Consider the following 22,802-nt stretch of genomic DNA (forward strand, 5'->3'; position numbering starts at 1 on the left):
GGACACATGCCAAGTCTCTTGAGGGGCAATAGGATTTGTCGTGCCCTCTTCACGACTGTCTTGGTGTGTTTGGACCATGATAGTTTGTTGGTGATGTGGACACCAAGGAACATGAAGCTTTCAACCTGCTCCACTATAGCCTCGTCGATGAGAATTGGGGCGTGCTCAGTCCTCCTTTTCCTGTAGTCCACAATAATTTCCTTTGTCTTGATCACGTTGAGGGAAAGGTTGTTATCCTGGCCCCACATGGCCCGGCCTCTGACCTCCTCCCTATAGGCTGTCTCGTCGTTGTCGGTGATCAGGCCCACCACTGTTGTGTCATTGGCAAACTTAATTATGTTATTGGAGTCGTGCCTGGCCATGCAGTCATTGGTGAACAGGGAGTACAGGAGGGAACTGAGCACGCACACCTGAGGGGCCCCTGTGTTGAGGATCAGCGTGGCAGATGTGTTGTTATCTACCCTTACCACCTGGGGCGGCCCGTCAGGAAGTTAGGATCCAGTTGCAGAGGGAGGTGTTTAGTCCCAGGGACCTTAGTTTAGTGATGAGCTTTGAGGGCAATATGGTGTTGAATGCTGAGCTGTAGTCAATGAATAGCATTCTCACGTAGGTGTTTCTTTTGTCCAGGTGGGAAAGGGCAGTGTGGTGTGCAATAGAGATGGCATTTTCTGTGGATTTTTATTTATTTTATTTAACCTTTATTTAAGTAGGCAAGTCAGTTAAGAACAAAATCTTATTTACAATGATGGCCTCCTCCGGCCAAACCCTAACCCGGACGACGCTGGGTCAATTGTGGGGCGCCCTATGGGACTCCCAATCACTGCCAATTGTGATACAGCCTGGAATAGAACCAGGGTCTGTAGTGACGCCTCTAACACTGAGATGCAGTGCCTTAGACCGCTGCGCCACTAGGGAGCACTCGGGCGGTATGCAAATTGGAGTGGGTCTAGGGTTTCTGGGATAATGGTGTTGTAGTGAGCCATGACCAACCTTTCAAAGCACTTCATGGCTATAGACGTAAGTGTTCTTGGGCACAGGGACTTTGGTGGTCCGCTTGAAACATGTTGATATTACAGACTCAATCAGGGACAGGTTGAAAATGTCAGTGAAAACACATGCCAGTTGGTCAGCGCATACTCGGAGTACACGTCCTGGTAATCCGTCTGGCCCTGCGGCCTTGTGAATGTTGACCTGTTATAAGGTCTTTCTCACATCGGCTATGGAGAGGGTGATCACACAGTCGTCCGGAACAGCTGATGTTCTCATGCATACTTCAGTGTTGCTAGCCCCGACACGGGCATAGACGTAATTTAGCTTGTTTGGTAGGCTCATGTCACTGGGCGGCTCGTGACTGTGCTTAACTTTGTAGTCTGTAATAGTTTACAAGCCCTGCCACATACAACGAGTGTCAGAGCAGTACAATTCAGTCTTACCCCTGTATTGACACTTTTCCTGTTTGATGGTTTGTCTGAGTGCATTGCGGGATTTCTTATAAGTGTCCAGTTTAGAGTCCCACTCCTTGAAAGCGGCAGCTCTACCCTTTAGCTCAGTGCGTATCCAGTAAAGGGGGATTTACTATTCTTTGGAAGCAGAATAACTTTCGCTTCCCTCCAGGCCTGAGGGCACATACTTTCTAGTAGGCTTAAATTGAGGATATGGCAAATAGGAGTGGCAACATCGTCCGCTATGAACATCAGTATTTTTCCATCCAGGTTGTCAGACCCCGGTGGCTTGTCATTGTTGATAGACAGCAATAATAGTTTCACCTCTTCTACACTCCCTTTCGGGAATTTCCATATATTTGATGCCATTCCATTTGTTCCGTTCCAGCCATTATTATGAGCCGTTCACTCAGCAGCCTCATGTGGTTCCCATCACCAGCAGTTCTGTCTCATGGCAGGCTCTAGAGCCTGTGTAGGGAGTTATGGAGTTTTTGAATGACTGATGTTTTTTTAATTACTTTTTTGTGTAATACCTGTGGATTCATATTTTTTTCCCTTCTTTGTAATTGAAATGACATTTTTTTGCATTTTTTTTTTACCACCCCCGTCCAGTTGGTGGCAGCAATACAATAATAGTTGTAAAAGACACAGAGAAGAAGAAGAGAAGCGTACGTTTGGCCATTTCCGTCATTCCAGCCTGCGGTGTCACTCAACAAAAATTGTGGACTAAGCAGTTACTCCAAACATGTCATTCACAACCGTGTAGGGTAGGTGTAAACACCCTGGCTTTGCACGTTCGAAGTATACAATAACGTACGCCTGGATAATGATAACTTTTAAACTGACAACATATGAATGTCACATGCACCGAACATAACGAGCGTGCAAGTGAAGTTATATTTAGACTCAAGCTAATGCTAGCAGTAGCAGGCTAGCATCTAGCAGACTATTATCCATAACAATGCAGGTACTGGTAGCTAGCTAAGAATATTCCATAACTTGCACGTTTTCTTTGCAATAAGGTAGGTAACGAAAGCTTATTTACAACGGTTTATTTAGCTAGCTCTTTTAGCGAGCATACATTTACATTTGCAACACCAAAGTCGCTCAATGTTTTTGTTGTTGAGGAAACAAGGCAGTGAAGCAGCAGCAGTTGTTAGCTACCTAGCTACTTAATTACTCGTTAAGCTTAACAGTTACTACTAGCTAGGTAGCTAACACATCTACGAAGAAGATAACTTGATATAAATGTCTTTCATTTGTCCGTCTGGATTGTGCTTGTAATTTATGCCTGGAAAACTATGTAGCCATAGTTATCTACAGTAGGTAACGTTAGCTAACGTTGACGCAAATGTTCAAGTCTGCAAACGTTAACTAGCTAACGTAGCTAACTCACGTCTCACAATGACTAACTAGCTGTCCACTTGTGACATGCTATAATTGACTTACAAAGCTCCCTCACATACCGCTATCTCATGCAGTAGCTAAATCCGTATTAACAGTGTGAAAATGCGTTCTTGTTGCATGTGTCAATACTGACTACACAGGAAATCGTTGTTGTGCACGGACCAGGTGAATAGTTGTGGCACTAATTTTAATTTCACGTGTTTTCCAGCTACTGAAAAGTCATATGTCTCATTTGAAGCATAGCCTTTGATATTTAGCTAGATATTGGTGCAGGAAGCTCTCTGATGTTCAGCCATGGATGAAGAAGACAACCAGGATGAGCTGATCAACCGGAATGCCTCACACAGAAAAGAAAAAAGGCCTGCAGTATGGGCAATGTCAGGTATGGAATCATATTTCTACATTTTATGAATACCCTAACGAGTGAATCTGGTTTGGAGTGTTTTTTTCAAACTCTTGTGCATTTACCCCCTTAGTTCTGTTTGTTTGGACTGGTGTGAACACTATCCGCACTCGGGAGCGCAGTAAACCACAAATAGTGGTTTGCTCAGAAAGGGTCTTGATTCAATTCGTACTGTGGTGAGGTTTGCTGCAGGTGAGAACCCAGTCCGGACAAAACACAGGAATATAACCAGAGTCGTGCATTATTATTGGTTATTTGACTGCGAGCATTTGATGAAATGCATGCTGCATCATAACTTAATATCTTTTAAACTTTCTGAGTATAGCAGCACATTTCTGAGCGCATCGGATGCAGATTAGGGGAGACGGGCTATACCGGGGATACAGGCTACTGTATAGCCCTTTCACGTCAGTTAGAGCGGCTATTGCGCTGTTTCCTCCCGCATGTTGTTGGAAGGCCAAAACTAAAGTCATATGAAGATTTGGACACCGTGACGCTTCATGATAATCAAAGATTCATTTAACGCGAGAATTTTTGTCCAATAAACAAATTACTTGCATGGACACTTTGTTTGTTTTTCATTTGACAATGTGGGACCAACAAAAATCTATGTAACAAATAATCAAATTCTGATTCGAACTACAGCTCAAAACTATGTTTGAAAGCGCCCTTAGTGATTGGCCCTCATCACTACTGGTATTGGAAATAATTGGATTACTTACTCATCTACTTTTATTTGTCAACTTACAGATGAAGACAGCGATAAAAGTGGGGAGGAATCTGAGGGAGCTTCTGACAGTGGTGAGGAGGAGGAAGACCTCCTCGATGGAGAGGAGGAGGAGGAAGAAGAGGAGGATGACAGTGATGGTGAGAGACTGTGGAAATGTAGGATTCTGTACTCATGGAAAATAATCAGTAATGGTCCATGGTACGCTTTTAGTATCCAAGGTATAGATCTACCACTTGAGTTTCATAACTTCTGATCATACGACATACTTGTTCCTCAGATGGAGAAGAGGACGATGTGGTGGAGGGTGCGGTGGGGGGAGCGTCTACTGACTTGGCAGGTCTGAGCTCAGACGAGGACACTGAGAAATGCCCCATCTGCCTAAACTCCTTCCACAGCCAGCCCGTGGCCACGCCAGAGAGCTGCGAACACTACTTCTGCCTCGACTGCATCCTGGAGTGGTCCAAGGTGGGTGGGTGACATTAGAGGGTGCAAAATGAGAGGTCAAGGGGTTAAAGCTTTTTATTCACTTAAGTGTTAGTACAGACACAAAATTACAATATTGTCGGAAGAACTAGAAGACACTCACCTGTCAAATTCATGAGCGTCACTGGAACCTTGGTCCAAAGGCGCCACACCTCAGCTTTCACTTTCAGTCCTATAAACAAAGGTTTTGTTAAGACAGATAGTAATTATATGTTAAAGTGTGTTCAAATGTTGTGCCTCCAATCGTGGTTTGTTCTTCCCTCAGAATGCAAACTCCTGTCCTGTGGACAGAATAGTCTTCAATAACATCTCCCTGAGAAAATGTTATGGTGGGAAAGTGCAGAAAATGGTGAGTTAAAAAATGGGACTTTCTCTTGGTGAATGTCTTTTAATTGCCTTCTTTGGTCTTGATTTAATGTTGTGCATGGTGTTTCTGAATGTATTGTTAGAGGGGGGTGTTCTGAGAGGTAGAGAAGTAGCTACTACACATGGCATGTGTATTCCTCATGAAGGGTGTTTGATTTATTTTGTGGCAAAGACCATTATGGTTGAAACATTGTATATACAAATATGGGTAATGCATGGGAGCTGCAGACAGTCATTGCCAGACAGTCATTGCCAGACAGTCATTGCCAGACAGTCATTGCCAGACAGCCATTACAGACAGTCATTCTTGTCATTGCTCTATGTGCATGATGATTGAGTGCAGATCACAGTGCAGAAACCAGTGAAGGAGGGCCAGGAGGAGGTCATCGACCTGGAGCTGGAACAGACCAGCTGCGAGGTGTGTGGAGGGAGTGACCGTGAAGACCGCCTGCTGCTCTGTGACGGCTGTGATGCTGGGTGAGACAATTAACACACGCCACCTAGCGTTCTGGGATTGTTCCTGATTAATCATACAATCAGGAATAAATGTATCTTTATCTGATCATTCCAATTAACCCTTTGAATATTCCCTGGTTTTTATTTTCTGATCATATCCATGTTATCTCATTCTTAACCTGGTAGGTACTTTGAAACACTTTATGAATACGGGACTTGATCATATCCATGTTAATACCTACTTTCTACCACTCCATGTCTGTGCTCCGTGGAAGGTACCACATGGAGTGCCTGACCCCCCCGCTCCATGCTGTCCCTGTGGAGGAATGGTTCTGCCCAGAGTGTCAAGCCAACAACCGCCGTTCAAGTAATCATACTCAGTACTGACTCATTACGTCTTCCTCTGAGGAATACGTTGACAATACTCTTTGTATAAAGCAATATAAAAAAGTCCTTTTACCAAGATCCCAGAGTTCATCAATGTTATTGCTCCTCAGGGGGTTCAGTGGAAGAGCAGAGCAACACGGAGAGTCTGAGCAGCGCCCGTCCCACAACCAGCCGCTCCCGCCTCCCTGTGGCAGGCCCCACCCGGGCCATTGCCCGCACCCAGCAGAGTGAGAGGGTCCGCGCCAGTGTCAACCACCACCGCATCACCCAGGCACGCATTGCACAGGTTTGGCATGAGGCGTGTTGCTTCCTATTGGCTTCTCTGTTCTGCCTCACTACACTCCGCTCCTCGCCACTAGTGTCAACAGCCCTTACTCTGTAGCATTGATATGAATTCGGTAATCAAAGATTATTTTGTGAGCAGCATGGTAATGTACTTATGAAAAATGATGTTACCCATGTTTTCTCTCCTGGGTTGAAACGTGTATGTTTTTTGTTGTGTAGAATGGTATTACATAACACTTGATTAATGATGACACTGTTATTTTGTCATGTTTGAATGCGCTACTTGCACCAAGTAACATTTGACCTGTAGGTCTAGAATAGAGAGCCAGAGGGTGGTGGTGGTGATGCTGCAGGCTGAGTGATGCTGCAGCCTGCCTCATTAGACGGCTACGAAGGTCATGTCAAGTAAAGCATGTCCAAATAGACAGCAGAGAATAGTAGAGTGATGCAGTGTACCTCTGGTCTCAGATCTCCCCCAGCTTTCTGATGCCACAGACCACCTGGCTGGATGAGACTATCAATGCAGTGGTGGCTGGACTCAACACAGCTGTGTACATACGGAACCTCACACCCCGCGTTCCATCCAGTCGACGACGCAGGACAGGTGAAAAGAATACACGCACGCACCCATGCACGCACGCACGCAAACGCTACCTGGGTTTTTAAAAGAGATGCATTTGCCCACAGTAAAGCGCAGGAAAGGCCAGAGTAAGAGGTCATCGTCTGCCACGGGTGGTAAGGGCAAAGCTGCAGGCACCGGGGTGAGGAGGAGGAAGCGGCGAGTGAGGAGGACCAAGTCCAGAAGGAAACTGGTGAGACTTCAAATTTAACAATTATAACATGAAAAATATAGTGCCTATAACAAAATGACAGAATCAGTGCTCATGTTTAATCTGACTGTGTGTTCCTAGGTGGTGAAAAAGGAAGCTACGTCACGTGGTCGTATAGCCCGTAGCCTAGGGATAGGGAAGCCCAAACGGGGCTCGTCCCTTCCCTCTGTGTACCAACCTTCAGAAACCACTCTGGGCAGTATGAGGGCTGACATAGGAGCTGCTTCGCTCTCTGTCTATGGAGACCCCTACGATCTGGACCCCTTCACTAGCAGGTCTGTCTCAGGCACAACTCACAACTATAAGTAACAGTACTTTATTAATCTAGAGAATAGAGATCTCCATCTAATGCTGACAACAATAATTTCAAACAAAACCATGAAGTGGAAAACTCATAGAAAATAACAGACAATTGTGGAATGGACCTCAACATGGTTCTGAATGTTGATTGGCTGTTGATCCCACCCCAGGGATGATGATGAGGAGGAGCAAGCCTCGGCCACGTCATCACTGCTGGAGGCCAAGAGGCGTGGCTTATCTCGCTCCGCACTCCTCTCACACCAGCCTGTGGCTCGACCAATCACTGCTGGCCTCTCTAGGTACCCCTTATCTCCCAAATGTTATTTTGTTTTGTAGCTCACATCCTTCAATATGATACATGTCTGACCTGTGGTTGCCATGGGGTTGTAGGTGGGGCTCGAGCCTTCGCCAGTTGGAGGAGGTCGCAGAGGTGGCCCCAGTGCCTGACCTGCTGGGCAGCATCCTATCAGGGCAGAGCATGCTTCTGATGGACAGCTCAGACGTAGTCATTAACAGAGATGGATCCCTCAAGGCTATCAAACCAGGTGAGCAGGCTGCTAGGGTTTCTTACTTTATTTTTTTTCTCAGTATTTTGCTTGTACTGTATCTATTACCTGACTATTTAAGAACTAGTCAATGTTTTATTGCTTGTTAACCATTGATTTTGAAGTCTGTTGGATTCTGTGTGTTACACAGCAATATCATGTTGAGTCAGTTATTGTGTTTGTGTTGTAGTGGGTTTGTCGTCATCCATGCCCAGCAGCAGTAGGAGCAGCAGCTCTGGTGAATCAGTAGCCCAGCTCCACTCAGAGATGTCCCCTACCACAGCAGCCAGCTCCCTTTGTCTCCCCATTAATGGAGACCTGGTAGCAGGACCCTGCCTGTCCCCTCTCACCCCTTCATCCCCCCACTCGGCCACTTATCCAACTCCCATCCTGAGTCACCCACACGTCCCTGCCCCCTGTAGACCTAGTCCTGGACACAGCCACTGGGAGGACACCGGTGTACTACCCCCCCATGGGACCCAGAGGGCTGCCACCTCCACTCCTACCCCAGACTCTCACTCCAGAGGTAGGGAGACGGTGCCACCACAGCCCCAGGCTAAGAAGGCCGCTGCTAAACCATTATGGGAAGAACCAGTATTGGTGCTTCCCAGGATACCAAGGATAAAACGGGAGAGCGGTGGCCTGACGAATGGCAATGCCAGCAGAGGGGGTAGTAGTGGTAGTAGTAGTAGTAGCAGTGCTAATGGTAGTGGTAGTAATAGCTTCCCTGATACCTGTGTGAACAGCCTGGGTGGGAACAGGGGCAGGCAGCAAAGTGTGGACCAGCAGCAGGGCAGGACAGAGGGACAGAGACCAGACAGAGCAGGCCCTTCCTCAGCCTTCTCCAGCTCCTTCTCCTCTTCGTTCTCCTCTTCTGATTCTCCATCTAACCCTGCCCGCACCTCTTCATCAGCATCATCCACGGTGTGCTTCCGGATCAACGCCAGCTCTGTCTGGCACGCCAGAAAGCTTAGCAACGCTTCTGCAATTGTTGCAGCTGGAAACTGTCTAGAACCAGCGTCTCTGGAGGAAGAGGAGGCGAAGAGGAAAAGAGAGGAGCGCAGGAAGAAACAGAATCTACTGACGTCCTCACACACACCGGTCAAAGAGGAGAAGGAAGAGGGGGATATATACGATCCCTTCCATCCAACTGGCTCAGACAGCGAAGCAGAGAGCCATGCTGGGGGGAAACCAACCATGGTGCACAAGGAAGGTCCCAGCCAGCAGGTGAAGGAAGGTCCCAGCCAGCAGGTGAAGGAAGGTCCCAGCCAGCAGGTGAAGGAAGGTCCCAGCCAGCAGGTGAAGGAAGGTCCCAGCCAGCAGGTGAAGGAAGGTCCCAGCCAGCAGGTGAAGGAAGGTCCCAGCCAGCAGGTGAAGGAAAGTCCCAGCCAGCAGGTGAAGGAAGGTCCCAGCCAGCAGGTGAAGGAAGGTCCCAGCCAGCAGGTGAAGGAAGGTCCCAGCCAGCAGGTGAAGGAAGGTCCCAGCCAGCAGGTGAAGGAAGGTCCCAGCCAGCAGGTGAAGGAAGGTCCCAGCCAGCAGGTGAAGGAAGGTCCCAGCCAGCAGGTGAAGGAAGTTCCCAGCCAGCAGGTGAAGGAAGGTGCCAGCCAGCAGGTGAAAGCCCTGTCACTGGAGAGTGATGAGGGCTCAGGAGAAGGTCTGGAGGTGAAGAGGGAGCCAGAGAACTCTGACACTGCAAAGCTTGGTCACAGCCCTCACAACGCACCCAGGTCTGTGATGACTGGCACCAGCACACCTCTGTCCCAGAGCCAGGTCCATCTGAAGAGGGAGAGGAATGAGCCAGGGGGTGAGAAAGGGCAGCACAGCCAGACTGGCAACAGTAGAGAGCCCCAGAACCAGCAGACTACTCCTTCCTTATCCAGCTTAGCCTCCAGCCACCACAGAAACAGGATGGTGAAGACTGAGATAAAGTCAGAGCCCCAGGACAGCCCCCCCAGGTCCCCATCCAGGTCTAAATCATACTCCAGGCCCCCAGGCCAGGGGAGGAAAACATCCAAAGGCAGGGGGTCTTCCATGGAGCGGCGGTCTGCCTCAAACAGCCCAGAGGCAGGCAGGAGGAGGGGAGACAAGGCCCTGGACCAGGCAGGGAGGAAGAGACGTTATGAGGGAGGTAGGAGAGGAGACAAGGGGCGAGAGAGTTCTAGGCGTTCGGGATCAAGGGAGAGGAGAAGGACTCGGTCCCCGTCAGACAGCTCAATTTCTGATATCTCTGAGAGGTCTCGCAGGAAGAAGAGACGGTCACGTTCTCCCTCCAAAGACAGGAGGCGCTCCAGGTACTAATGTCATTGTTTGATCATGTTAATTCTGTACACAGTGATTTGGTGGTGTTTAATTATATATGTATTCTCGTATATTTCCTATTATGATAACTATTTCTAATATTTTGATTAAGGTCATGGTCAGGCTCCAGCAGTAGAGAGCGGTCCAAGAGGAAAAAGCAGAGGAGAGGGAGCAGGGAGAGGAACGAGGGCAGAGGGAGTGAAAGAGAGAAGGGTCGCCCGTCAAAGGACAAGAAGCGTGATTGCTCGCAGTCTCGCTCGCGTTCCCGTTCCAGGTCCAGGGAGAGGAGGAAAGACCACTTCCGATCACAACCATCATCCTCCAGATCAAAGGACAGGGTTGAGGTGCGGTCGAAAGACCGGAAGAGGCCAAAGTCCAGGTCGCGATCCAGAGAGAGGAGGAAAGAAGAGGGGTCACAGAGACCACTAGGGTCTTCCTCAACCACCACCTTCAATAAGCTAGAAGAACAGAAAGAGAAGAAAAAGGTAAAAGTTCTCCCACGCGTCCCTCTGAAAGAGGAGAGCGAGACTAAAGAAGAGAGAAAAGAGCGAGAGATCAAACAGCAGATGCTTTCCTCAGGACTCAAATCTCTCTCTGTCCTCTCTGCCTCAGAGGTGAAAAAGGAGAGTGACAGCAATGACATTAGAACAGAGAGACTTGCCTCTCTCTCAACAAAACTACTCAATGAGTCTATGCTGCTAAAAGAGATTAAAAAAGAGAAACCTGCCTTTGATATGTTGGAAGAATCACTGGATAGTAAACCAATCAAAAAAGAAAAACCTCTGTCAACATTCAGCACAGTCAAGGACTTGCAACAGCACAAGGAGATCGAAAAAGAACACCCTTCCGCCCTCATAAAGGAGGCGTGCGCAGTCTCCACATCAGACATAGCAGATCAAAAAGATCAGGCGTTAAAGGAAACCATCAAGACAGAGCCCATCTGGCCTGAGCTGGCCCAACACCTAACGTCCAACATCCCTGTTCCCCCCACCCAAACTGGCCAATCCAGCCCAAGCTTCTCAACACTCAGCACACACCTTGTCCTTGCTCCTCCTCAGGCTGCTGAGAGTATAGCCAGCCAGCAGGGGACCCCATCCCTGATTCCTCCAGTACCAGAGGCCGTCACAGAGACTCCTCCACTAGTCCAACCCATCTCAGTGAACCCAGAGAAGCACGAGGTAGTGGAGCCTTCAGACGATGACATGGACGTGGACATGATGCTGGACAGCCTCGACTATGTGAAGACGGAGCCAGGAGGAGAGAGTGGCGAGGCTGGGGTCAAACAGGAGAAGGAAGGAGAGGGGGAGAAGGGGAAGACTGGGGGAGAACTGGTGCCAGTCACGGCAGGTGCCAAGGCCAAACCCTCGGTGAAGAGGGTCACCTGGAACCTGCAGGAGCCAGAGGGGCCACAGCCAGAGAAGACTGGCACTAGTGAGTTTTTTTATTGTACCCTTTTAAAACATTTAAGCATACCATAACCTAGATTGGCACAATTAGAGCCCTTACGTGTTAAATTACATCAATCAACAATTTGTAGTCAACTCTTTGACTCTGGTTCAGAAACAACCTCCAATTCACTTAACACAGAGAGGGTCATAGCTCTTGAATTAGGTACAGCTAATTAAGATGTGTTGTTTTTGCCTTCGTCTCAGAGCTGTCCCTCTACAAACTGAAGCTGAAACAGGAGGGAGCTCGCAGACCTGCCTCTTCCGCCCAGGCATCCAGTCAGGTACGGCGCATTACGTTGACCTTGCCTACTTACCTAGATAGCTGATTTGTTCTGTGTGGTGTGAGGTCAGTGCTTAGCTTCAGGCCTCTACCGCTGTATGCTGTCTTTCTTTCCTGCTAATGTGTAGTTATGATCAATCAGTAAACTGGCAGTTCATTAAGAAACGGCACCTAGTCACGGCATCATACTGGCGGCCAGTCATGTCAATATCAAGTAGATGTTCTGTTGATCTTTACAGATATCTGTGATTTAGTGCTCAAAACCTTCAGAATAAACATGCACCTCTCCTAAAAGGCCACAAGGTGGCAGACTGTCCATTTTGACTCGGAGTGCAGTTGTGGTGTGTCAGCGGATAGCCAGTGCCGATCAAATAGGGCCCAAGAGAGATCATGTGACTGAAACTTGAACTGATAGAGGAGGGTTTTATGGTGAAATGAAAGTAGAAACCTTGCAAGGGAAATCAAAACTGGAGCAAAGTTGCATCACAAAGGCTATGTGCTGATAATACCTTAACACAATAACATATTTTCTGATAGGGCATGTTGAGGCAAGAGATGGTTGAGATTTATGCCCTGGTTAGGTCATATTTCTGTTGTGAATATGAACATGACATTAAATTAAATTTAAATTAAAATGTTATTGTGCTGTAATTTAGCAACACATCAACTTGTGTTGCTTAATTTATTTTTTATAATTCACCCTCAACATAAATACACAGCTTAAGTTAATGTTAAACTTGCCCACACATCTCAAATTTGGATTTGTCCAATAATCAAAAGGCTTACATGTGAAGATTGCCTCATCTAAATATTCCCACCTATAGGAGGCTCCCTTGGGGGCTACGTCACTCACTGACCCCAAGGTCCAGAGCACCAAGAGGGGCAGTGTGTCCATAACGCTCCCTAGTGCCATTTCCAGCTCTAGCAGCTTAATCAACGTAGCGCTGTCTAAACCTGGGCAGGAGGAACCCAACGAAGACCTGGGAGAGGATGATGTTTCTAGGAACGATAAGGTGAGTCTGAGAGGAGGAAGGAAAATGATGGTCTTCAAAAGGATCGATGCACATTTGGGTGATATCAGTAGCAGCTGTCTAGGTCCCTTACTTTTTTCAATCTTTACTAACAACATGCCACTGGCTTTGAGTAAAGCCAGTGTGTCTATGTATGCGGATGACTCAACACTATACACGTCAGCTTCTACAGCGACTGAAATGACTGCAACACTTAAGAGCTGCAGTTAATTTCAGAATGGGTGGCAAGGAATAAGTTAAATATTTCAAAAAGGAAAAGCATTGTATTGGAACAAATCATTCACTAAACCCTAAACCTCAACTAAATTGTGTAATGAATAATGTGGAAATTGAGCAAGTTGAGGTGACTAAACTGCTGGAGTAACCCTCTATTGTAAACTGTCATGGCCCAAAAATATTGATACAACAGTAGCTAAGATGGGGAGAAGTCTGTCCAAAAGAAAACACTGTTCTGCCTTAACAGCACTATCAACAAGGCAGTTTCTACAGACTAGAGGTCGACCGATTAATCGGAATGGCTGATTAATTAGGGCCGATTTCAAGTTTTCATAACAATCGGTAATCTGCATTTTTGGACACCGATCATGACCGATTACATTGCACTCCATCCACGAGTAGACTGCGTGGCAGGCTGACTACCTGTTATGCGAGTGCAGCAAGGAGCCAAGGTAAGGTGCTAGTTAGCATTAAACGTATCTTATAAAAAAACAATCAATCTTAACATAATCACTAGTTAACTATACATGGTTGATGATATTACTAGTTTATCTAGCTTGTCCTGCGTTGCATATAATCGATGCGGTGCCTGTTAATTTATCATTGAATCACAGCCTACTTCGCCAAACGGGTGATTTAACAAGTGCATTTGCAAAAAAAGCACTGTCATTGCACCAATGTGTACCTAACCATAAACATTAACGGCGTTCTTAAAATCAATACACAAGTATATATTTTTAAACCTGCATATTTAGTTAATATTGCCTGCTAACATGAATTTCTTTTAACTAGGGAAATTGTGTCCCTTCTCTTGCGTTCTGTGCAAGCAGAGTCAGGGTATATGCAGCAGTTTGGGCCGCCAGGCTGTGCGAACTGTGTGAAGTTGGCTGTGCCAACTTGTGCGAACTGTGTGAAGACCATTTCTTCCTAACAAAGACAGCCAACTTCACCAAACGGGGGATGATTTAACAAAAGCGCATTTGCGAAAAAAGCACAATCGTTGCACGAATGTACCTAACCATGAATATCAATGCCTTTCTTAAAATCAATACACAGAAGTATATATTTTTTAAACCTGCATATTTAGTTAAAAGAAATTCATGTTAGCAGGCAATATTAAACTAGGGAAATTGTGTCACTTCTCTTGCGTTTATTGCACGCAGAGTCAGGGTATATGCAACAGTTTGGGCTGTTGCGAAAGTATTCACCTCTCTTTGCATTTTTCTTATTTTGTTGCCTTACAATCTGAAATTAAAATGGGTTTTTGGGGGGTTTGTATCATTTGATTTACACAACATGCCTACCACTTTGAAGATGTAAAATATTTTTTTATCTTGAAACAAGAAATAAGACAAACCCCCAAAAGTCAATACTTTGTAGAGCCTCCTTTTGGGTGGGTTCTGCTGGTCTACAGCAATCTTTAAGTTATACCATAGATTCTTAATTAGATTGAAGTCTTGGCTTTGACCATGCCATTCCAATATGTTTCCCCTTAAACCACTAAAGTATTGCTTTAGCAGTATGCTTAGGGTCATTGTCCTGCTGGAAGGTGAACCTCCGTCCCAGTCTCAAATCTCTGGAAGACTGAAAAAGGTTTCCCTCAAGAATTACCCTGTATTTGGCACCATCCATCATTCCTTCAATTCTGACCAGTTTCCCAGTCCCTGCCGATGAAAAACATCCCCACAGCATGATGCTGCCACCACCATGCTTCACTGTGGGGATGGTATTCTCTGGGTGATGAGAGGTGTTGGGTTTGCGCCAGACATATAATTTTCCTTGATGGCCAAAAAGCTAAATTGTAGTCTAATTTGACCAGATTACCTTCTTCTATATGTTTGGGGTGTCTCCCACATGCCTTTTGGCGAACACCAAATGTGTTTGCTTATTTTCTTCCCTAATCAATGGCTTTTTTCTGGCCACTCTTCCGTAAAGCCCAGCTCTGCGAAGTGTGCGGCTTAAAGTGGTCCTATGGACAGATGCTCCACAGCGGAGATTGGAGTTTTGCAGCTCCTTCAGGGTTATCTTTGGTCTCTTTGTTGTCTCTGATTAATGCCCTCCTTGCCTGGTCTGAGATTTGGTGGGCTGCCCTCTGACAGGTTTGTTATGGTGCCATAGTCTTTACATTTTTAAATAATGAATTTAATGGTGCTCTGTGGGATGTTCAAAGGTTCAGATATTTTTAAAATAAAAACCTTGATCTGTACTTCTCCACAACTTTGTCCCTGACCTGTTTGGAGATCTCCTTGGTCTTCAATGCTTGGTGGTGCCCCTTGTGGTGTTGCAGACTCTGGGGCCTTTCAGAACAGGCGTGTGTATATATATCCTGAGATCTAATCTTTATTTAATTAATTATGTGACTTCTGAAGTAAATTGGTTGCACCCGATCTTATTTAGGGGCTTCATAGCAAAGGGGGTGAATACATACTGTATGCACACACTACTTTTACTTGTACTTTTTTAAATAATTTGGACTATTTTGTATATGTCCATTACATGAAATCCAAATAAAAATCCATTTAAATTACAGGTTGTAATGCAACAAAATAGGAAAAACGCCAAGGGGGTGAATACTTTTGTAAAGCACTGTAGAGCCATGACTAAACTCTATTCCACATCAAGAATAGGGGCCTGAGGGAACACACTTGATGTGTTGTGAAATCTGTTATGAATGTATTGTAAGAATATAAGTGCCTTAATTTTGCTGGACCCCAGGAGGAGTAGCTGCTGCATTGGCAACAGCCAATACTTGTTGCAAGTGAATTACCAGTCCCCTGGTCATATGTAAATACATGGCTCTGGGCCCCTTTTATAGTTGTGTGTGTTGACCAATCCCTGGTTTCTGTCCACAGTACATAAAGAAGCTCCACATGCAGGAGAGAGCCATAGAGGAGGTGAAGCTGGCTATCAAGCCGTTCTACCAGAAGAGAGACATCACTAAGGACGAATACAAGGATATCGTACGCAAGGCTGTCCAGAAGGTACACCTGATTATTGGCAAAAATGTGTCATGTGGTTTGCAATGATAAATTAAAATGAGTTTTTATGGAAACTGGAGAACATGCACATAATAATGTAAGCAAAGATGTTAATCATGGGAGTGAATCTTTGGATCAAGTGTCTTTCATTGGTTGATGTAAGGCAGGGGTGGGCAACTGGCGGCCATGCAGCCCCCTTTTTGAAGGCCTCTCGGACCAATTGGTTGTGCATCAGCAGTTTTTCCTCTTATGTCAGTCACTGATGGTTAGTCAATTAGCTCATGTTAGCTAACATTTTTTAGATTACTAAGTTAGTTTACTGGCCAGCTATCTAAACTTGTTATCATGATCAAATTACCAACCGAGGGGCCCCCTCGTGATTTTGTTAGTCACTCTCACTTAGGAGGGGGAGGGAGGGAGGGGGCTGGCTATGAATGTGGGTACTGATGTGGGTAAAGAGACACGCGAGCAACTGCAGCCCTTCATGAGTTCAGATTGTGGCCCCCACTCCCATAAAAGTTACAAGAATCGACTGAGTCTTACTCTAATTCTTGCAGAAAGACAGCCATTGTGTTTCACTGTGGATTTAAATAAAGTAATTTGACTGTGCTTGTACATTGCTTCACTAACATGCATGTGATTTTGTTTTCCATTGCATTTCCAGGTCTGCCATAGTAAGAGCGGGGCGATCAACCCAGTAAAAGTGGCCAACCTGGTCAAAGCCTACGTGGACAAATACAAACACTCCAGGAAACACAGGAAAGTAGAGGATGGAGGGAAGACACAGGAGGCAGAAACAGATAGAACAAATGACCCAGAGACCCCATGAGGACCCCACATTCATCCACACACCCTGAAGACTCAGCTATTTTCACACTAATTTGATTATTTCTGTTATCAAATTGTCACAGGTTGTTAGGGGACTCAAGGACTTTGAGAAATACTGCCTCCCAGATTGGCTATTTTATTCATTGTTTTTGGGGATTATAAAGTTGTTACATTATGTTCATAGTAATTCACCATCTCACAAAATAATGGAAGAGCCTTTTCGTTGAAAGATGTGGAAATAACTTAGTGGACCCAATGTGGTCTTGCACTTTGATTACCACCGACTGACAAGCATTTGTTTTTGAATTGGATTTGTTTCAAGATTCACACAAGGCCAGACCATCTCCATGCACTTTGTTTTCATGGTCTAGCATGGTCTACTCTTGGAGAGGTTCCCACAGAGATTCTGTCTTAAACGGACAGCTCTGTCAAATAGCCTTTCCATCAAGAGAGGTTGAGGAATAATGTGAATGAGCTTTTTCTACAGGCAAAATGTCTGATAAGAAGCAGTGCTGACTTTTCTTTTTTAAATGGTGTCTTTTATATGGGAGAGGGGTGTTTATCTGTGGCATGAGTCCTAATTCTGTGGTGTCAAAGTTTAATGCTGTCATTGACATATAAGAAGAAGAAAATAATGCCACAGTGCAGAAAAATACATGTATGCAAATTTGTAGAGTAGGAATGTTATTTCTGATTTTAGATTTGGTGTAAATCTATCTAGATTTTGGATTCACTATGTACGCCCTTCCAGTTGAGTTAGCTTCCTACTGGTTATTCACAAATGTATACTGTGAATGGTTCTGGAGGAAGTTTGTTGTTTTTGTGAATGTCTCTGTGCTTTGGGATGTGGGTCAGATGGAGTGCTGGTTGGCAAACGGTACAGTTAGGCTCTTAAGTTGACCAGTTTCTCACAGCAGGAAAATAGTCTTGTAGCAACAGGAAATTTGAATTATAACTAAATACCATTTTTGTAGGGGTTGATACATTTTTAGTTGGGGCAAATCAAGCCTGAAATTTTAAAGTGGAACTATCAAACTTTAGAAGCCTTTTTAAACCACGAATACTCTGCATGTTTGCATTTCCTGCTGTGCCTTGAAATGTCCTGCAACAACAGGGTGATCAAGTTAAGATCCTACATCTGTATGTGGCTACACATAGTGGCTGTCTTGAGTGGTGTTCAGATTGAGTCAACGCTCCTCTGGTGTCTCTTGGCAGAATACCCGAGATAACACAACTCAGACTTCCCATAAAACATGGTTGTTGATAAAGTTTCTTATGTGTGCATTTTCTCAAATTCAGACTACACCCAAAGTGTCTACTGGTTTTAATTCTAATTTTACTTCAGCTATTGACTAAGACATAGGAAACTAGGTGAGACTTTAATTAATCAATTGACAAGTAATTTGCCAAGGAGGAATGAACCTGCAGCCCTGGGGGACAGGAGTTTAATAAGTTTTGAAGCTGAGTGAATTCTGCACCTTCACCATTCTTTTCTGTTATTTTACAGTTATTTCAGAGTCAAGTGGCTAGTCCTGTTGTGTATTGGTATCATAAGCTATAGCATAAGACAAAGCAGACAATGCCTGTCTTGCAGCTTAATGTTGTTTGCAGTTATTCACACTTGATTATGAACTCAACTAGTTGCTCACATTTCCTTTGAAAGATTGTCTGATTCAAAAAGAAAATGTTCCAATTTGAATAACATTTGCAAAAACAAACTGATTTTGTTTCGTTACTTACAAATATCATTATACTAGTCGTTGGGAGTGTGTGCATGGTTAAATAGCTAACAGTCCGTAGTCAGGGCCAGGATGTTTTTGATGACTACATGACCTGACTAAAAAAAACTAACAAAGGCCCAACGTTTTTCCTAGTCAGGTGGCGTGGGTTGGAGAAACTGGCCCTAGTCATACTGTATGCAATTCATGTCATCCTTAACACTGTTTCTCATTGGAGGAGGTGGTTGGCTTCCTTCCTGCTAATGAATACTGCTGTCCACTGTGCCTCAAAACAGTTGGCCTTCTCAATTTATTTTCATATTCCTCTTAATCTCTTCTAAAATGTTCTATGTAGAAAAATGCTTGACACTGTCACCCTATCTTTTCCTTTTTTGTAATTGACGTGTCCATACTGTGTGTGTTCAGTAGAACGGGTGTGTGTGGACCTGCCTCTTTGGCTAAGCTTGTCTTGTCCTGCACCTTGGACTTTACGATAAAAATTTCAAATCAATCCTGGAATATTACCCTCTTGGCACTTCTGTAAACCTGAAAGGACTGGATAGGTATATCAGAGGGCAACATGGAGCTATTATTGAATTGTGTATGCTGTACCTATCTGATCCTTTCAGATGTACTTGAAGTGTCCAGGGGTTGATTGGATTTGAGCATGTACTGTACCTTTTTTCTTCCCTCATTTACTTGACGCTTAGGACAAGTGCTTCAAAAGTGGAACACAAAATTACAACTAAGTGAAATAAAAGTAAGATTTGTCCCAATTTACATTTTGCTCTGATGTTCATGTTTTACTAACATGCTACATTTAAGGGATAACTTTTGTGACCGTATGGGCAACATTTTGGAAAGGAACCCACAATTATAATACCATAATATTTTACGTGAGGGTATTACACATTTTTACAATTTCCTCTCAAACTGATGAAATGATGAGAGGGGTATTTCACCAGGATTGGGGTTATATTCATTCCAGTTCAATTCCTGTCAACTTTTAAAGCAGCCATGACATTTCTCCATAGGAATGCATTTCAATGCCTGAATTGGCTGGAATGAAGGTGGAAACCCCAATCCTGCCTGATTTCTACTATTCTGATGTAGGTTTCTCTGAGCAATGGTTTGTTGCTCTATACTGAGCCAGTGGAGAGGTTTTTTCTCTCATTCCCTGGCAGGTCTGTATTATCCTTACTGCTGCCTTGACTATAGCTCACTGGGCCTGGGCCAGACTACTCGAGGTCTCACTGGGCCTGGGCCAGACTCCTCAAGGTCTCACTGGGCCTGGGACAGACTACTTGAGGTCTCACTGGGCCTGGGCCAGACTACTGGATGTGTCACTGGGCCTGGGCCAGACTACTGGACCTCTCACTGGGCCTGGGCCAGACTACTGGACGTCTCACTGGGCCAGATGACTGGAGGTCCCATTGGGCCTGGGCCAGACTACTGGAGGTCCACTCAAATGTTTGTACATATTTTTCTGGGACAATGTAATTAATAATAAAAAATACAATTATCTCTAAAGTTATTTCTTATTTCATTTATCAAAAGAAGACCTATTATAAGATAAGTGGCCCTCTGTAGCTCAATTGGTAAAGCATGGTGCTTGCAATGCCAGGATAGTGAGTTAGATTCCTAGGACTCCCCCCATCGTAAAAACATGTATAGACTCATGACTAAGTTGGTTGGATAAAAGTGTGTGCTAAATGGCATATACTTTATTATAATTTCCAGGGTATTATTTTGGTGCCTCAATGTTTTTATCTAAAGTAATTATAGAATATCTTTAAATGCTCGCTTCTCAGTGTTCATACAAGGTTACAACAAACTAAACCCTACCAAACAAGTGTCTTTGTCCAAACAGCCTTCACTTACCCTAGAATGTGTTATTTAAGTTAAACATTATCACTTTTACCTAGCTACTGTGCTATGACAAGACAGCATTACTTCAAAAAAATGTGCAGTAGACTAAAACAGGCCAGTGACTGACTAGTGACTAGTACTAGCAGTGGAAATCTCTGCCTGCAAAGTGATGGCATTCCTAGATGAAACCAGTGTTCAATACAGTTGGCCCTTTTTCAGCATATTCAGTCAATATTCAGTCAAGGAAATCAGTCAATTGAAATAAATAAATTAGGCCCTGTATGGATTTCACATGACTGGGCAGGGGTGTAGCTACTGGGGAGCAAGGCCCAGCCAATCAGAATGAGTTTTTCCCCCACAGAAGCACTTTATTACAGACAGAAATACTCCTCAGCACCCCGCCTCTCCCTTCAGACGATCCCGCAGGTGAAGGAGCCAGATGTGGAGGTCCTGGGCTGGTGTGGTTACACATGGTCTGCGGTTGTGAGGCTGGTTGGACGCACTGCCAAATTCTCTAAAACAAGATTGGAGGCAGGTTATGGTATAGAAATTAACATTACATTCTCTGGCAACAGCTCTGGTGGACATTCCTGCAGTCAGCATGCCAATTGCGTCTTCCCTCAAAACTTGAGACGTCTGTGGCATTGTGTTGTGTGACAAAACTGCACATTTTAAAGTGGCCTTTTATTGTCCCCATCACAAGGTTCACTTGTGTAATGATCATACTGTTTAATCAGATTCTTGATATGCCATAACTGTCAGGTGGATCGATTATATTGGCAAAGGAGAAATGCTCACTAACAGGGATGTAACGAAATTTGTGCACAAAATATGAGAGAAATATGTTTTTTGTGCGTATGGAACATTTCTGAGATTTTTTATTTCAGCTCATGAAACATGGGACCAACACTATACAGTGAGGGGAAAAAGTATTTGATCCCCTGCTAATTTTGTACATTTGCCCACTGACAAAGGAATGATCAGTCTATCATTTTAATGTTAGGTTTATTTGAACAGTGAGAGACAGAATAACGCATGTCACAAATGTTAGAAATTGATTTGCATTTTAATGAGGGAAATAAGTATTTGACCCCCTCTCAATCAGAAAGATTTCTGGCTCCCAGGTGTCTTTTATACAGGTAACGAGCTGAGATTAGGAGCACACTCTTAAAGGGAGTGCTCCTAATCTCAGTTTGTTACCTGTATAAAAGACACCTGTCCACAGAAGCAATCAATCAATCAGATTCCAAACTCTCCACCATGGCCAAGACCAAAGAGCTCTCCAAGGATGTCAGGGACAAGATTGTAGACCTACACAAGGCTGGAATGGACTACAAGACCATCGCCAAGAAGCTTGGTGAGAAGGTGACAACAGTTGGTGAGATTATTCGCAAATGGAAGAAACACAAAAGAACCGTCAATCTCCCTTGGCCTGGGGCTCTATGCAAGATCTCACCTCGTGGAGTTGCAATGATCATGAGAACGGTGAGGAATCAGCCCAGAACTACACGCGAGAATCTTGTCAATGATCTCAAGGCAGCTGGGACCATAGTCACCAAGAAAACAATTGGCAACACACTACGCCGTGAAGGACTGAAATCCTGCAGCGCCCGCAAGGTTCCCCTGCTCAAGAAAGCACATATACATGCCCGTCTGAAGTTTGCCAATGAACATCTGAATGATTCAGAGAAAAACTGGGTGAAAGTGTTGTGGTCAGATGAGACCAAAATGGAGCTCTTTGGCATCAACTCAACTCGCCGTGTTTGGAGGAGGAGGAATGCTGCCTATGACCCCAAGAACACCATCCCCACCGTCACACATGGAGGTGGAAACTTTATGCATTGGGGGTTGTTTTTCTGCTAAGGGGACAGGACAACTTCACCGCATCAAAGGGACGATGGACGGGGCCATGGACCGTCAAATCTTGGGTGAGAACCTCCTTCCCTCAGCCAGGGCATTGGAAATGGATCGTGGATGGGTATTCCAGCATGACAATGACCCAAAACACACAACCAAGGCAACAAAGGAGTGGCTAAAGAAGAAGCACATTAAGGTCCTGGAGTGGCCTAGCCAGTCTCCAGACCTTAATCCCATAGAAAATCTGTGGAGGGAGCTGAAGGTTTGAGCTGCCAAACGTCAGCCTCGAAACCTTAACGACTTGGAGAAGATCTGCAAAGAGGAGTGGGACAAAATCCCTGTGTGTGCAAACCTGGTGGCCAACTACAAGAAACGTCTGACCTCTGTGATTGCCAACAAGGGTTTTGCTACCAAGTACTAAGTCATGTTTTGCAGAGGGGTCAAATACTTATTTCCCTCATTAAAATGCAAATCAATTTATAACATTTTTGACATGCCTTTTTCTGTATTTTGTTGTTGTTATTCTGTCTCTCACTGTTCAAATAAACCTACCATTAAAATGATAGACTGATCATTTCTTTGTCAGTGGGCAAACGTACAAAATCAGCAGGTGATCAAATACTTTTTTCCCTCACTGTACATTCA

At 44.8% G+C, this 22,802-nt stretch overlaps 1 protein-coding gene across 5 annotated transcripts; it reads left to right on the plus strand.

Moving 5' to 3' along the window:
• The first annotated feature begins 2,084 nt into the window (after positions 1-2,084).
• Positions 2,085-19,211, plus strand: LOC112218672 (PHD and RING finger domain-containing protein 1). 5 transcript variants are annotated; one of them, XM_024379681.2, is made up of 19 exons: positions 2,085-2,209; positions 3,107-3,231; positions 4,003-4,119; positions 4,260-4,447; positions 4,731-4,814; positions 5,175-5,308; positions 5,563-5,654; positions 5,785-5,960; positions 6,428-6,563; positions 6,647-6,771; positions 6,871-7,064; positions 7,260-7,388; positions 7,480-7,634; positions 7,825-9,925; positions 10,045-11,363; positions 11,585-11,661; positions 12,485-12,673; positions 15,760-15,888; positions 16,550-19,211. In XM_024379681.2, the coding sequence occupies exons 2-19, from the start codon at positions 3,144-3,146 to the stop codon at positions 16,712-16,714; spliced, it is 5,598 nt and encodes a 1,865-aa protein (XP_024235449.2). In that variant the 5' UTR covers positions 2,085-2,209; positions 3,107-3,143; the 3' UTR covers positions 16,715-19,211. The 5 variants fall into 5 exon arrangements, with proteins under 5 accessions (XP_024235449.2, XP_024235447.2, XP_024235451.2 ...); XM_024379679.2 differs by having other exon boundaries at positions 2,103-2,209; positions 3,058-3,231; XM_024379683.2 differs by having other exon boundaries at positions 2,121-3,231; positions 7,825-9,159; positions 9,208-9,925.
• Positions 19,212-22,802: the final 3,591 nt, after the last annotated feature.

Source organism: Oncorhynchus tshawytscha, linkage group LG19 (genome assembly GCF_018296145.1).
Source record: "Oncorhynchus tshawytscha isolate Ot180627B linkage group LG19, Otsh_v2.0, whole genome shotgun sequence".
In the NCBI taxonomy this organism is placed as follows: domain Eukaryota; kingdom Metazoa; phylum Chordata; class Actinopteri; order Salmoniformes; family Salmonidae; genus Oncorhynchus; species Oncorhynchus tshawytscha.

What these genes read in the sequence shown, in the direction of transcription:
- LOC112218672 (XM_024379681.2), top strand. Translation starts at nt 3,144, where the DNA reads ATGGATGAAGAAGACAACCAGGATGAGCTGATCAACCGGAATGCCTCA. An exon ending in CTGGACCCCTTCACTAGCAG is followed by an intron (nt 7,065 to 7,259) that starts GTCTGTCTCAGG and finishes ATCCCACCCCAG; the next exon opens with GGATGATGATGAGGAGGAGC. An exon ending in ATCACTGCTGGCCTCTCTAG is followed by an intron (nt 7,389 to 7,479) that starts GTACCCCTTATC and finishes ATGGGGTTGTAG; the next exon opens with GTGGGGCTCGAGCCTTCGCC.